Source organism: Lepisosteus oculatus, chromosome 28 (assembly GCF_040954835.1).
Source record: "Lepisosteus oculatus isolate fLepOcu1 chromosome 28, fLepOcu1.hap2, whole genome shotgun sequence".
Taxonomy (NCBI): domain Eukaryota; kingdom Metazoa; phylum Chordata; class Actinopteri; order Semionotiformes; family Lepisosteidae; genus Lepisosteus; species Lepisosteus oculatus.
In genome coordinates, this window is record NC_090723.1 from 10543803 (window position 1) to 10559973 (window position 16171).

The window sequence follows — 16171 nt, forward strand, 5'->3', positions numbered from 1 at the left end:
AACTTTGAAGTGACTGTCACCCCAGTCTGTTTCTGGATCATTGGCAGGCAGTGAATCTGAAGGAAAGGTACAAAAATGAAGGCTAAAGGGCATCTAAGGAAGTTGGAGTTAAAGTTAAAAAGTGCATAGATTAGGAAAAGGGGCACAAAAATGGCTGTTTGGATATCCCAGTAAGCACTGCTGGTTCAGTCAGGAAGTGGAATGGCATTACACCACCCAGACACTGCCTAGAAAAGGCCGTTCATCAAAACTAAACATCCAAACAAGGAGACTCTCAGCCACCGAGAGGCCAACAGTTACTTTGGAAGACCTAAAGAGTTCAGTGGCTGAGAGTGAAGTAAAGGTGCTTCAGTCAACTGCATCACTCAAATCGACTCATATAAACTTAGGTGTACGCATAGACAGTAACCTGTGCTGGACTACTCATGTTGAGAGTGTTTGCTCCCAAGTCCAGCAGCGCTTATATTTCCTGTGAAGACTAAGAGTGTTTTGCGTTAGACAGAAAGTAATGCAGTAGAATTTAAGAGTACTTTTACTGTGCTGTAATCAAGAGCATTATCAGAGATGGTATTACATTGTGGTTTGGTAATCTATCAGTTCATTTAAAATCACAAATTACCCGCCTCATCCAGACAGCTTTGAAGGTCATGGGATTGAAACAGCATCCCTCCATGCAGACAATCTGTGAAAAATCCATAATCAAACAGGCAGGAAAAATTATATCAGATCCTTCCCACATCCACAACTCTGAATATCAACTTCTTCCTTCTGGCAAACATTCCTTTGTTTCACTATCCATTAAATCTGTCAATGCAAATGTCAAGGACAAACACAATTTTGACTCTTACCACCCACTTGACTGCAATATGTTTTGTGTGGTGTTATACTTGTTACATGATGTTATGTGTTATACTGCACATGTGCAATGTTTTTCTTATTTTTTGTAATAGAATAATGTGCAATGTTTTTCTCTGTTTGCATTCTATTTAAATGTACAGGAGTGCTGAGTGTCCATAAAAAATTCCCTCAGGGGACAATAAAATCAAGAGCTCTGACCTGTATCAGAGGGCGCAATAAAGGAGCTGTTATTAAAAAAGAACTATCACAAAACCACTCTGAAATTTGCCAGATATCACATCCGTATCCAGCTAAGATTTTGGAAAGGGTTTTGTAGTAAGATGAGACAAAGACAGATCATCCTGTGGTGATGCTTCTCATTAACAGGGACTGGAAATCTTTTTAAAATTGAAAGAAAAAGAAATGGAGGAAAGAACATGGAAATAATGTAAGCAAACTTGTTGCAGTCTGCTAAAAAACTGAAACTTGTAGATATTCACCATTCACCATTTGGAGTTACTTAAGAATAAAAAGGTGAATCACCTTGAGTAGCTCAGTCAAAGACCTGACCTCAACCCCGTTGAGAATCTATGGCATGATTTGAAAGTTGTGGTCCACAAGCATTCTCCCAGAAACTTGAATCAGCTGGAGAAAATCTGCCAAGAGCAATGGGCAAACATCACTACCCAGAGTGTAAAGCTGGTAGACACCTGCAATGAAAGACTTGAAGCCGTTATTGTGGAAAAAGTGGCTCTTATACAAGCAGCACATTTCAGTTTTTCACTTTTTAAAGATATTTGCAGACAAATAACTAATTTTGTCTTTCATGTCTGAGCATGTGAGTTTGCAATAAAAATACTGATTGGAAAAAATATTTATCATTTTTAATCCAGCAACATTAGAAAATGTATAAAGGGTCTGAATATTTTGGCAAGGCATTGTTATAAATACTTTTTACATTTATGCCCCAAACTGGTTATGTTAACTGGTGGAGAAAGGTGTCTTACAGATGAATTCCTTCACAAATTATATTTCTCAGGAAAACAGAGCAGTGTTCTTAAATATTTATGATCAAAACCTCCCCTTTAATGAATGTTAGTACAAGAGAATGAAAGTTTATTTTATTCTTTTAAACTTTAGGTCTGATAAAGCTGTCCTATTACAATGTGAACTTTTTGTGTGGTAGGTTTTGTCAGTACTTCATTGATCGATGAATTGGCAATTCAATTAAAAATAAGGGTTGTCAACTGAAAGCCTCTGAAACATATAAGAAGAACTTATGTATAATGTTTAAGAATACCTGCCAAAGGAGTTTGTCTGCCTTTCCGAGAACTTAGTTTTCTGTGGGCAGCCTAACATTGTTTTGTCATTAACTTCATACCACCCTTCTTTGTGCAGTGGTATCCTGATGATCACTGAGGTAGCCAGCAGGTTCGAGAATGTTCGCAGCTTCTTACTGTAAGTGCTGTAGCGGCAAGGCTTATTAAAAATACAGGAATTAAATTTGCTGCTCCCTTGCCAGTGCCTCTCTCCCTCATCTCAGTGGAGCTGGATACAGAGAGCCCATTCCATTTGGTTCACATTTAAGGTATTTTTCTAGCTGATAGAGTTTCCTTGAAGGATAAGCCTGTTGATTTTTTTCAAAGGAAACTTAAGGAACCGTGCCACTCCAATTTCCAAAACCCAAGAAGCATCTTACTATGCAAGCTTGCAGATTGCTAAAGCAGGTAAGCCCCACACTATCGGTGAAGAACTTTGTTTACCATTGGCAAAAGAACTGATACTTATTATGTGTGGAGAAAAAGCTGCTAAACAGCTCGACCTGGTGGCCCTTTCGAATGACATGTCACTTGTAGAATTATTGATATGGTGGACGATGTCAAAAGTACACTGATAGAGCGCGTTAAAATGAGCAGATGCTTTTCACTGCAATTAGATGAGTCTGTAGATGTCGTCAATTTGGTTGATTTGCTTGTTTATATTAGATATGAGTTTGAGGGCATGTCGCATGAGGACTTTCTGTTCTGCAAGCCCCTACCAACAAGAACTGCAGGACTTGGCAGCCAAGAAAATGCCTGAGGATTTGAAATCTGTGTTAGACTCTGTTGTCAAAGTTGTGAATTTTATCAAGGCTCGACCAATGAATTCACGTCTGTTCAGTGTGCTTTGTAAGGAAATGGGCAGCGAACATGTGCAGCTTTTGCTACATACTGAAGTGAGATGGTTATCAAGGGGCAGAGTGCTCACGAGGCTCTTTGAGTTGTACTCTGAGGTACAGATGTTTTTGCATGACCAGCAATCTCCCTTGGCAAGTCTATTTGATGATCCAGTGTGGCTGGTAAAATTGGCCTACCTGCCTGATATATTCACACGTTTGAATGAGCTGAATATGGGACTGCAGGGGCTCTCTTTAACAAGTTTTGATGTGTCTGACAAGATCACTGCTATGAAGAAAATACTTTTTGTTAATAAAATCGACATAGGTATAGTGTCTGCTTTTCCAACTCTGGAGAACCATCTGCACACATATGGTGTGGAACTTGATGCTGCTGTTTGAGATGTGATTGCAGTGCACCTCTTGTCATTGAAAGAACAGTTCTCAGAGTATTTTCCAGTTGAGGCCACACCAGAGTGGATCAGGAACCCCTTTACTGTTGATGCTGAAGGAATACCCAAGAATCTCTCCTGTGCTGAGCAAGAGAAGTTGCTCGAGTTATTATCTGATGCGACTGATGTCAGAATTGAAACAACAGTCACTGTTGCATTTCTGGAATCTAAAGACAGAGTGAATACCCAGCCCTCTCATTAAAGGCTGTACAATTTTTGATGCCTTTTGCTACAACCTACCTTTGTGAGAAAGGTTTCTCTGCTCTCACTGTAATCAAGACAAAGTACCGCAGCAAAATGGATGCTGAGCCAGATCTGTGTTTGAAGCTCACTGCCCTCATCCCTGGTATTGCAAGGCTTTGCTAAACAAGCTCACCCCTCTCACTGAAATGGTAAGTGCTCAGTGCTATGTTTATAAGTGTTTCTATTTTTATTCTGTGTGTATGTGAGAGTGTGCGTGCACACTCAAGTTGGTCATTGAGATTTTCTGTGGTTCCTATGGGAAGATGACTTGTAGGTGGTACTTGAATTCTTTGGTTTGATCAGGGGTGGTACTTGGTCCAAAAAGTTTAGAACCACTGTGCTAATTAATTAGTGTAATTACTAATGTTAATGTAGAACCACAACTACAATTATCTATGACATATGCATGTCCCATGATAGGGATTCTGAATCAATCATATGTCAATGTACTTACACTGAGCTACAGGGTTCAGGCTTCACTCTGATAATACTGATTGGTTATGAGCTACCTAGCTGTCATAGGAATTCATCAAAAGTGGCTGCATGCTGTTGATTAAACAGTTAAGGTGGTCAGGAGTCAGAAATGGTAACTTTGGTCTGCCATACAATACAGTGCCTGTGAGTTTGCAGTTAGAGTTTGCAGTCAAAGGTGATTCCCAACTCTGAATCTGTTGGTACTTGTCCAACAGATGCTGAACTTTATAGTGTACATTATGAGACCTAAATTGTGAAAAATGCCAGATAGACAGAGGTTTTAGGGTTTCAAAAGGGTGTTTATACAGTCTTCATTCAAACCGGTGTGTGATAAAGCCAAGAAAACCGATGTGAAACAGAAATTCTGTTATCAGTGCTGTACTGTTTGTAAATAATTCATTGATTTGATTACCTTGATTATTGAATACATAATGAATATTTTTAATTTTATTTAGATTTTACTGAAATCCAATGTGATTAACAATACAGAGTTCTGTTTACAGGGGTTGATGAGAAGAGATGTAACTGACTATTCCAAAAAACAGTCTCTAAGCTTAAGTCGCACAATTGTACATTTTGTAATTGCTCTGCCTTTAATTATAATCTGATGTGTTCTCTTTTTCTGTTTTTTTAGGACACTAGTTACTGTTATTTCTACACTTTTGAGTTAATCAAGACAACGGAATCTGAAGGGAAAAGCCATACAGCAGGTCTGGAACTAAAGCCCTGCATGTACAAGAAGAGATGAAGAAAGACAATTGACAGTGTAGTTTGGAAACCAAATGGGCTTCAAAGTGGCTCAAAATGGGCACCCCCCCCAGTTAACTACAGTGGACACAAAGCCCCTAATGGATGGGATTCTCGGTATATGTCTTAGTGATACTTACAGCACAGAGAGACATTGAACTATCACGTTTATAAGACTGTGATCTTTAATAATAAATGTATCTTGTCAATTGATGGATTACTAATGTAGCCATAATACTTGATTGGAAGGTGACTACAGTTTACAGGTATTTTCAAAGTAATATTTATTTTAGATATGAAAAACATTTAAATGTGTATGTGTGTATATATCTAATTGTGAAATGTGGAAAAGGGCTAATCCTAAATAGTAACATATGTAATCGATGAAATACCTGTGTAAATGTGTGAGCCAAGAGACATTCTATAAATGTAATGTTAGATTCAAGACTTTTTCAAAATTGTTCCTAAATTTCACTGTATACCAAGTTTATTGAAAGGTCATTTGTTTTATATTAAAAACAATTATTTAGCCTAGATTATTTCAGTAAAAGATGCTGTTATTTAAAGGTCTGTGGTCAGTTGCCTGATTATGATTCTAACTCGTCTTATCTTGCAGAGGGTGGGGGGAAGCTTGGCTACCAGGGGGATGTAAGTGATTTTGTCCCTGTCCATGAGATGCCCAGGGATCAAGTCCTTGTACACAGGGCAGAGGTACAGGGGAAAAGAGGAAGGGCTGCTGGTTGCTGTGGTGATGTCTGCTGTGGCTCTGACCCACACCACCGGCAGCTGGCATGGCTGGATGGACAGTGTCTCCTGGACAGCACCCAGACGTGTATCCCACAGTGCACCGTGCAGCTCTAGGCCTGTGATGTAGATACCGCTGTGTGGCGGAGATGACGGAATGGCACTGGTTTTGAGGACCTATACAAAAAATAGCAGATTGTAAAGGACATATATAGACAATGCAAGTTTTCTTGTGTTTCAGGTAATCCCATTTAAAAATGCTCCTCAACTCTTTTATTGTCTATACTGACCACTTATCTTTTGACATTGTGCACCTACCAGTTGGAGAGTTTACAGGGATAGCAGTTGAGGTTACTGAAGATGTTTAGCTTTCTGTTATTCAGACTATATGTTACAGCACTCAACCTGCAAGGACTCATAATAAACTATCAAATTAAAGATGAAATGCACTCCATGTTTTTTTAACTGGAACATGTCTCTCCAAGCTGTATGTTCCAGTTTGTGTTTTGGGTGTGTGTCTTAGAGACAATTTTAGAAAATAATGCATTTTGTTGTGATAAAAATCGCTGTGGTTGATTGCAATTAGTTCTCTTGATAGGTAAAAACACAGGAGAATTTGTGTAACTGTCTAATTATGGAGGGAGGCTAGTCACTGTGAGATTTAAGGGTTATTGGTCTGGGAAGAACAAGGGTAGCCGACAGCCAAGGGAAGGCTGGCGGTTGAGCCCTGACTTAGACTAAAATGCTTCTCATAGGATAAGAACGTAAGGTAAATATTACAAATGAGAGGAGGCCTTTCAATTTGGTACAGTGGATATAAAAAAGTCTACATATCCTTATTGAAACTGCAGGTTTTTTCTAAATAAAAGCCAGAAATCAAGATAAATCATCTCAGACATTTTTCCATCTTTAATGTAACCTTGCAACCAACAAAATTCAAGAGAAAAACAAATAATTATTAGGAAAAATAATTCAAATTAAAAAACCTACAACCTGGTTGCATAAGTGTGCACCCCCCCCCCCCAACTAATACTTTTTGGAAGCACCTTTTGCATTTATTACAGCAGTAAGTCTTTCTGAATAAGTCTCTATCAACTTTGCACACCTGGACATTGCAAGCTCCTTCAAATTGCCAGGGGATCTGCCAACCCTCTTTAGGTCATTCCACAGATTTTCTATGGGATTGAGGTCTGGGCTCTGACTGGGCTGTTCCAAGACTTTGATCTTCCTTTTCTGAAGCCATTCCTTGGATGTGTGCTTTGGGTCATTATATTGGAAGGTGAAATACCTCTTCATATTCAGCTTTCTGACAGAGGCCTGCTGTCAGGTTTTGTGCCAAAATATCTTGATATTTGGAGCAAGTCATTATCCCATCTATCTTGACTAGAACCCCTTTCCCAGCTGAAGAGAAGCAGCCCCAAAGCATGATGGTGCCACTATCATGCTTTACAATAGGCATGATGTTCTTTGGACAACATGACAACAAGAAGCTGTGTTGTCTTTGGGCCAAACATATCTTTTAGAATTAAGGCCAAAATCTTTGTATCATCAGACCATAAGACATTTTCCCACATGGTTTGGGGTGATTGGATGTATTTTTTTTTTTGCAAAATTTGGATGGGCTTGGATGTTCTTCTTTTGTGAGAAATGCTCTTGCCACCCTACCCCATAGCCCAGACGAACAGAATACAGAAGATTGTTGTCACATGCAAGGAGTGACCAGTACCTGCCAAAAATTCCTGCAGTTCCTTTAATGTTGCTGTAGGCCTCTTGGTTGCCTCCCTGATAAGTTTTCTCTTTGTCCTGTCATCAACTTTGGAGGGTTGTCCTGATCTTGGCAATGTCCGTGTCTCCACTTATTGATGATAGTCTTCACAGTGCTCCATGGTACAGTCAATACCTTTGATATTCTTTTATACCCCTCTCCTGATCAGTGCCTTTCAACAATAAGATCCCGTAGGTGTTTTGTCAGCTCCTTGCAGACCATGAGTATCCCAGTAGGATGCAACTGCGAAAATTTCAAGGAAATCCTACAGGAACAGCTGATTTTTATTCTTTTAATCAGAATCACTTCCATTGATGGCAGGTGCATGTTACTTACCTTTGGACATGATTTTGAATGTGATTGACTAACTCTGAACACAGCTACAGCCTCCATTATAAAAGTTCAACCAGGGTGTTGTAGGTTTTGTAATTTCAATTATTTTTCCTAATAATTATCTATTTGTTTTGTTTAAGGTCAAATTAAAGATGGAAAAATGGCTGACATGATTTATCTTGATTTTTGGCTTTACATCACAAAAACCTGCAATTTCAATAAGGGTGTGTAGACTTTTTATATTTACTGTAGTTAGTTGTTAATTGATCCAAAGATCTCTTCCAGCCTTTTCTTGAGTGAAAGCAAAGCAAATAAGCGTTTTATCAATGCTTTCATTGACTCTTGTTTCCTTGAGTACAGTTGGTAAGATCCTGGAGATGTATTCATCCTTAGTACTTCCATCCCTGAAATACATCTATTTCTCCTATGCCAATGATGTTTATTAAAGAACTTCCTTCTTCTGCATGAGGCATATTGTCTACTTATTCCTTAGTGAGTACCTGAGTTTAATACTCAGTATATCTGCAATTCCCCTTTTATCATCTAAAAGTTTGTCATCGGATATGTTTTACTTAATCCTTAATGCTCCTTTACTGTTGCAGTATTGAACTTTTTATATGTTTCAGTCACCATTGCAATAACCCTTTCTATTCTATCTCTCTTGGCCTTTCTATTATTCTTTTTAACCAGTGTTCACAATTCACTGTACACTTTTTCTTTAACAGGGTCCTGTTATTTTTAATCACTTCACAAAGTGCTTATTTTCCTTTTTACATTTTGTAATTTGTTGAACTTTGTGAGATAAGGTGTTCTAGGTTTTGATTTGCTTAGTATTGGGATAAACGTGTTCTGTGCCTTAAGCAGAATCTGTTTAAGCTCTTGCCATCCATTTTGCACTGATATTGTCATGATAGTTTCCTTCGGCCAACGGTTGCCCTGGGAAACCGTCACATTCTAACAAGGGCTCATGGTTTTCCAGGGTTTGCTTTTCTGACCGGATCAGTGTTTAGTTACTTAGCTTATTATTCAATTCCTAATTTTCTATTTAAAGCTGAGGAGCCACTTTGATGGGTCTTTGGCATTTTTTCACTTCACCCCAGGTTTTCACTGGCACTGCTGTATTCACTTTTTACATATTTCTGCTGACAGCACTTACTCTGCGCAAACGTTGCAACCTCAAGACTGTCCTTTAACCACTTTGGTCCCCCTTTTCAGGAGGCTTGCTATTCGCTTTTTCCTGTACCCGAGGGTCCAGTAGATTAACCTTTTCTTTCAGAATCTATTTACCTCTGATGTAGTTTGGCTGTTGGAGGTGCACCAATACATTGCACATGTAATGAGCTGTAGATGATGTTCGGCAAATTTGGTGCTGTCAGGGAATTTTGACAAACAAATTCTCACCCCACTATAAAATGACTTAAAGAAGCATAGTTCACTCTCCCTTTCCAAGGTTAAGCTAGGAAAGGACATGTACAGGTCACAGTCATTAGGTTTAGACATAAAGGGAATAAGCAGAAGGTTAGGGACTAAGTGGGACAGGTTTTATTAAACCAAGGTTGATCCAAATTTATCCTTAACTTTGTTACTCCCCCTTTTATCAGGTTGCAATAAGTAGGGTGCAAAGACCCTACTATAGGGGATTAATTTGCTGTTCGATAACATGCTACCATTTAAGGAGGATCTGCCACACTTTCCTACACTAGAATTGTTTTGTTCTAACTATCAAAATGGTTGCTAGCCTGATGGGCCCCATTATATTTTAAAGGACTCTTGTAAGTCATCTATTTATAAATAGTTAGAACTGTTTAATAGTGACCATTGTAGCTGCTCTGTTTAAATTTATATAAACTGGTGATTTAAGGGTGATCTGGAAGACTGCCTGTATTGTTTCTAATGGACCTGGGTTGTGAATCCTTGCAATAATGTTAGAACGAAATGGAAACATTTTCTGATTCCATATTAGAATACACTGATCTGATTCCAGTTTAAGTATAAATGCACTATTTTTTGTTGCTAAATTAAATTCAAGATATGAATCTAATATTTTAGTTAACCTCATCTTTGCATGAAAGAGATGAATCTGTTGCCTTCATTACAGCATGGATTTCTGGTAATAAATTTAACTGGACTTAAATACGTAATTGTTGTGAAAATGTTTATATAACCAAGGGTAAAAAATGGTTAAGAGTTTTCCTTTTCTGGTTTTGTAGTATAGGTCCTGTGTTTTCAGAGGTTCGTTGTGTAAGTGGGTGGCAAATTAGTCTTACCTGGTACTGCAGGGAAAAATTGCTGATGTCCCTCTGTTCAGCTCGGGCTTGCTCTTGCAACACAGCCACCAAGAAACCCTTAGGATTCTGGAAGGCAGAAAGGTGGTAGACTGCAGGGGGTGTCTCCTCCCAAAGGTAGGCTCCTAGCAGCTTTGCCTGGGACTCCAACTGATGCAACAAGAACAGTGTTTGAGAGGAATCCCAGGAGCTCAATGTCTTGTTACAGCCACTTGATTGGCTAAGCTCAGATAACATAGAAGACACAACAGAGATGATGCTGTCCCATTCCTTCTGCACAAACTGCTGCAGGGGCCTATGTACCCTTGCTCCCCGGCTCTCCTCATTCCTGTCCATACTCTCCCTCAGGGCCTGCAGCCTCTCTCTGGCCTGACTGATATCAGGTGCTGCTGGTTGGTCGCTCACATACAGCTTGGACATCTGGGATTCCAACAGGCTGTTTAGGATCTGACTCCTGTCTGTAATGAGCTCCCTAACCAAGCCTGCACTGAGACCCAGGATCACGGAGCTGGATGCCAGTTGTTGGACTCTCTGCTCCAAGTCCTGCAGCATGGCCAGCCTGGGGGACGCACCTGCAACCACAAGAGCACTCAGCACATCATATGTAATTTAGACATGTTATAAATAGAGATTTTAGCTAACCTTATCATGCTGTGACATAGTGGAGTATTTTTTACAATTTTTTTCCAAAACTCAGTTAGTCCCCCTTTCAATAATCCCAGTGCTTTTGTTTTCTCCATCGCAGACCCCCCTCTTTCTAGTCCAGTCTGAAGCGACTTCTTCAAATCCAAATTATTACATTTTTTTCTTTCCTTTTTCTTTTTTTTTTAGCCTGGTCCCCACTGTAAAGCGGCATTTTTGTTTTTCTTTCTTTAAACCTTCCAAGCTGACCTCATGCCAGTTCTCTGCCCCCTCACACGGGGCATCAACTTTTACAAGCATTTGCCGTGGCTCCTTCAAACCTGCATCGTGACCATATCTATTACCTTTACCATCATGTTAGTGTCACGGATGTCGGAAAGGACGAACCGTAGAATGGCAGGAAAGCAGACAGACCCTATGCGTAGTGGCGAGATGGGGGTAAGCCCGGGCTCAGCTGTTCAGGAAATGCCTATGCCCTCAGGTTGTGGACGTGGGGCGACCTGGTGCTAGGCGGGTCTCAGGACATCCGAACGTCAATGCTGAGCAAAGGCAGACTGAAAGACCCGGAAATATATAGCCCCAGAGAGAGAGAAACACCAGCAGGACAGCAAAGAACAGGAAATGAGAGACAGGACAGAGAAGGAGCGCCCTCTGGCTGCAGAGGGCGTGACAGTTAGGATGTCAGTGCACAATTTTCTTTTAAGTCTGTCCCCTGAAACCACATTTTGATTGTCATGTGATTAACAAAAGGTCAGTCTAGATAAGAAATGGCTTTATGGTACCACAGAATTTAAAGCTGAAAAGTGTTAAATATAGAAAAACAACATGCATGTGAATGAAAAACCACAGGTAATCAGGTCCCTTACTGTGTAATTTTTTTATATTCCTTTAGAACAGTGGTCTTCATAATATCACAATTGTAATTTTCATACCATAGCAGCCAGAAATCCCAATGATTTCTGGGGCATGAAGTCCCCTGCCCCACAGGCAGGACCTGGCCACCTCCTGCAAGACATCCAGATCTTCACTGTCCACAGCATGTCCACCATACACCAGTGACCCTGTAGGCAGGACAGGTTTGATGAAGAAATCTCAGAGAACACAACTAAAAGGATCCACACCAGAGAAATTATAACGTTTCCCTTAACAGACCAAACTAGTTGTAACAGCAATGCTTGTTAATAAGACAGAATTAAGTGTTGCTGGGCTTTCCCAAATGAGGGCCCATCTCTTTCTTCATCTCTGTGGTGCAGCCACAGAGAAGCTATTCATGCAGGCTGATTTAAAGATGTTTTCTTTTAATAAGGGACAGCTCCCAAATGAGGATGCACTTAACTAAGCCTGGCTATCATGATCAATGCTCATCCATTGCCTATCTGTCTAGGGAGTGCCAGATGGACATCTGGACTGCATTCCTAACTGTCAAGAGTAAGTGACTCATATCTCACCTTGATCAACCAATCAGGGCCTGGTAGGGCCGAGTAACCCACGTGGGTCTCTGATGCCCACAAAACTTTCAGCCAATGAACGAGCTGAAGTTCCTCCAGGTAAAAACAGGCAACACAGAGTTTCAGGAGAATTCCAGGGGTGTGAGACAATTCCAGGGCAGGACGGCCAAGGAGAAGAAAGGTTCCCAAGGGCAGGACATTCTCGCAGCGTGCCTCCTGACCATCCTGAGACTCAGCCCGGACAACCATGTAACGGCCAGTGTGTCCGAGTGCCAGAACTTTGCTTTGTTCTAAGAGTCGAGAGTGGAGGTTGCCACGAGTAACCAAAGGATCCACCCGAGGTTAGCATCAGCAGCAAGCCTCGTGAACAGGTCGGAACTGTGGACAGCTGAATCAGTATTCAGAATTAGCGCTTCATCAGGAACGAACCGGTCTTCTTCCTGACCTGCTGGGACCCACAGTCATCTTTTCTCCTGTGCACAAACTTCACTAGTTAAAGCCAACACTAACTAGCCGGTCTTCAGACAGCAGTGCACCGTCGCAAGCCGCACAGCACAGCTTGGCACGGAGCCAGAGAGCGCAGATTGGACAGCAACAAGCCTGCAACTGCTTCTTTGTGCCCGCAGGAGATCTGAATCCCCAAAGATTGGATGAGTATTCAACTTCACTGCATTACAGCTCGAGAATTCAATTGTTATCTCAACCAGTTGATATCAATTTAATTCCTAAGAGTTATGTACTTGTTTTGAGCCTCTAATGTAGAAGTTGTAACCAAGTTCAATTACGAAATGGTCTAAATGAATGATATACCGACCGTATGTCCTCTTGGTATGTGTAACTCTTTGTAACTGACTGAATATATACCTCTTGTATTCTGATAACCCTCACGATAAGATCTATGAGGTTTACATGCATATTCTATGTATTAATAAATGTATCCTCATGTATTAGTACCTGTGTGTGTGTGCATTGTTTGAGTTATATCGCAAGGTTGGATTCTGAAGCCATTAAAAGAATCATTTTGTGATTTATGGCTACAATTAATAATTGTCCCAGTAAATGCCCAAACCCCTACAGAACTGGTGCCTCGTGAGAGCACACTACATAAACTGGCGTCCCTGGGTGGGCCTGGTAAGACTGAAATGAGTCAACCAAGCGGAATAATTCATATAAAACGCTGCGGGTTTCATACTACACAATACAGTGTGCTGAAAGCCGAAAGACAAAAAGTTCCCCTTGCTCTTTAAGCAGTGCTTGATTGTTTTGTGATCTTTTGCAATCTACCGGGTTGATTGAATACTTGATCTTGTGGTTTTCTGTGGTAAAACTGTGATTTCGTACTTAAAAGTAATACTCTTTACGTTTAACGATGGTTGCTAAAAGGTCTGAATTCAAGTCGCTATTAAGCACTCTCTCCAGCAGCGACAAGTCTGACCACGATCTCCGCCATATCTCCGTCAGCGGAGAAGCTAGAAGGATAAATCTCCATTCTCTGAGAGAGCTAGTGAGGGACATGGAGAGATTTGACCCTGCAGTGTCAGAGAATAATATCGAGAGTTATATTCAAGACCTCAGGTATACCCTGCAGTACCTGCCAAACGCCACAGAACAGGAGAAAGTGTTTCTGTTCAGGAAAACTACCAGCAGAGCTGTACATGAGTGGATGGCTAGGCAGATGAAGAAAGTCTTAAATGACTTTGAACAGCTTTGTCAAGCACTTATCCAAGAATACAGTGTACTTATTGACCCGTCTGCCATGATAGCCGCTGACCTTAACATTAAGCACGAGAGAGACGAGTCCTCTTGCGAATATTACGAGAGACTTAGACGAACTTATTTTGCAGGGCGAAATGATGAGGGTTGCGAAGAGAACACACATTTCAAGGGTTTATTCATTGCGAATCTCCACCCGTCAGTCAGAAAGATGATCTTAATGCATACAGATGCACACACCATGAAAATGACTGATATTAAGAGATTCGTGCAGAAAGCCTGGGAGTATGATGTCCAAAGTCGCTACGAGCAAAAAGCTGTTAAAGCGACTGTGTTCGCCACCAGAGCCAGCAGGGTGAATCCCCTCCTGCTCAAAGTAGCACAGGCTCCTGAGCTGGCTAAGCCCCGTTCCAAAGCAGGTACACAGGACCACACCCAGTGTCCTAAGTGTCATGAGAACACCGGGGAAGGGAAAGGGCTAGAGAAGGCTGAACAAAAAAATTCAGTAGCCACCCGCCTGGCCAGGCTTGAACAAGTTTTATTAGGACAGGGACAACCGCTCCCCAAGGCTGCCAGAAGCGTGAATGAGCTGATACTCTCCACTGGAGGAAGCGGAGACCTGATTGAGCGGAAGGGTTCCTGCCTGGATAAGGTCAGCCACTCCCAAGCGAGTGCTGACTCCATCCCTGAAGTCACAGAGCAGGCAGTAAAACACAGAGGAAAAGCAAGAAGCTTTTACCTCAAGACTGCCATGGGAGATGCCTTACACAGTGAGACACTGAGGTTGAAAGGTTTTGATGTCACGTGGCAAGCTCAAACGGGTAGAAAAAGAGAAGGGCATGCGACTCAGAGTGGAACCTTGGGTGGATCACCAGAAAAGCAAAGTGTGGAAACAGGTCAAGGCTCCTAAGCCTTCTGTACAGAAGGAAAGGGGGGCCAAGAGGCAGACTGTGCTCACACAAGGCCTACCGAACACAGAAGCCCATGCGGAGATTCCTTCTGTTCCCTCTGGACAAGAAATAAAAATATTCTCTCGTTCCCCGAATATACAGGGTAGTCCTGCCCCGGCCGAGGTCCCAACAGCCTCCCTGCCACAGGAGCGGTGCTCCAAGCAGCCGCCTGATCCACCAGGTAAAGCACACACCTTTTACATCCCTAAAGAGGAGCTGATCTTCCCACCTGGTGATAAAAAGGAGCTTTCCCTGTGCACCCTGTCACCCAAGAGGGGTCAGGATTACCACCCTGCATTGGTGGAAGGGATCCAGATGGCAGGAGAGCCGGTTGGTGATGCAGCCCTCAACCTTAGCCCTGAGAGGTCCTCTATTAGTGAGGATCTGCTTGAGCAGCTGTCACAGGGCCACCGCCAGGTGCCCCCGGTACAACATTCACAGGTTAGACAGAGAGCCCAGCTGGACACTGGGACTACTGCGTTGTGGACACACCTGATCCCAGATGTCGATTCCCTCTGCTGTGACCCAGGGAACCTGTAGTCAGGTAACATTATTTCTCACAACTACCAGGTAGTGAGTGAGACTGACCTGATTGTTCCTGCCTCAACGGCAGGGTTGCCAACACACCTAGTCCCCCAGAAGGGACAGGGAATGAAAGCTGAGCAGGTTTTCTCACAGCCACCAGCTCAGTTTGTGGGGAGATCGGTACAACATTCACAGGTTAGTAATAATAGTAATAATAATTAACTTTATTGTATATAGCGCCTTTAAAGGTGGCTCCTCAAAGCGCTTTACAGGATAAAAACAATAACAACAATACTGTTAGGCTGGCAAACAATTTTTTTAAAAAAGAAATACAAAATGAGATATAATGATGTGTTCCTGCTTAGACTTTAACGAAGAGCATAACGAAGGTCATAAAGGTCATAAACGATATTAATTTTGGAACATCAACATATTATGTAAACTGTATGTTGCCTTTATTGGTATTTTAAAGAAAAAATACTGTAAAATCCTGGGTTCGGTACAATGTTTCAGGCATTCATGAGAAGGACAACAGAGCTTTCACTGGCCGATTATCAAACTTTATTGATAAAACAAAAATAAAAACTATCCGACCAAGCCAGAAGACAAAAAGAATAACGGACAAGCGCGAGCCTGCATTCTCTCCTCAGCCGTCCACACCACACTTTTCCCTGGGTCAGAGATTAAATAAAACTTCACTCGCACCAAACAAATTACCACACACTGAACATGTTAACCCAAATATGTCTCACAATACTTTTATGGTACATTACTTTGCTAAAATGTATTTAAAAATAAAAACGATTACAAAAGCCAGCAGAGAGAGAGACACACATACAGTTCTTCATTGTCAAAAAG

At 41.4% G+C, this 16171-nt stretch overlaps 1 protein-coding gene across 5 annotated transcripts in view; it reads right to left on the reverse strand.

Annotated features, from left to right (window-relative positions):
* Positions 1-4578: 4578 nt before the first annotated feature.
* LOC102698365 (dynein heavy chain domain-containing protein 1) overlaps positions 4579-16171 on the reverse strand; it is a 72630-nt gene continuing 61037 nt past the window's right edge. For 4 of the 5 annotated variants that reach the window (XM_069185628.1, XM_069185630.1, XM_069185627.1 and 1 more), the window contains 3 exons: positions 11610-11738; positions 10018-10607; positions 4579-5829 (listed from right to left, as the gene is read on the reverse strand). In XM_069185628.1, coding sequence (XP_069041729.1) covers positions 5470-5829; positions 10018-10607; positions 11610-11738 — 1079 coding nt within the window. In that variant the 3' untranslated portion in view covers positions 4579-5469. Of the gene's footprint in view, positions 5830-10017; positions 10608-11064; positions 11232-11609; positions 11739-16171 lie in introns of those variants that run through there. The other variant, XM_069185629.1, reaches the window with a different exon arrangement.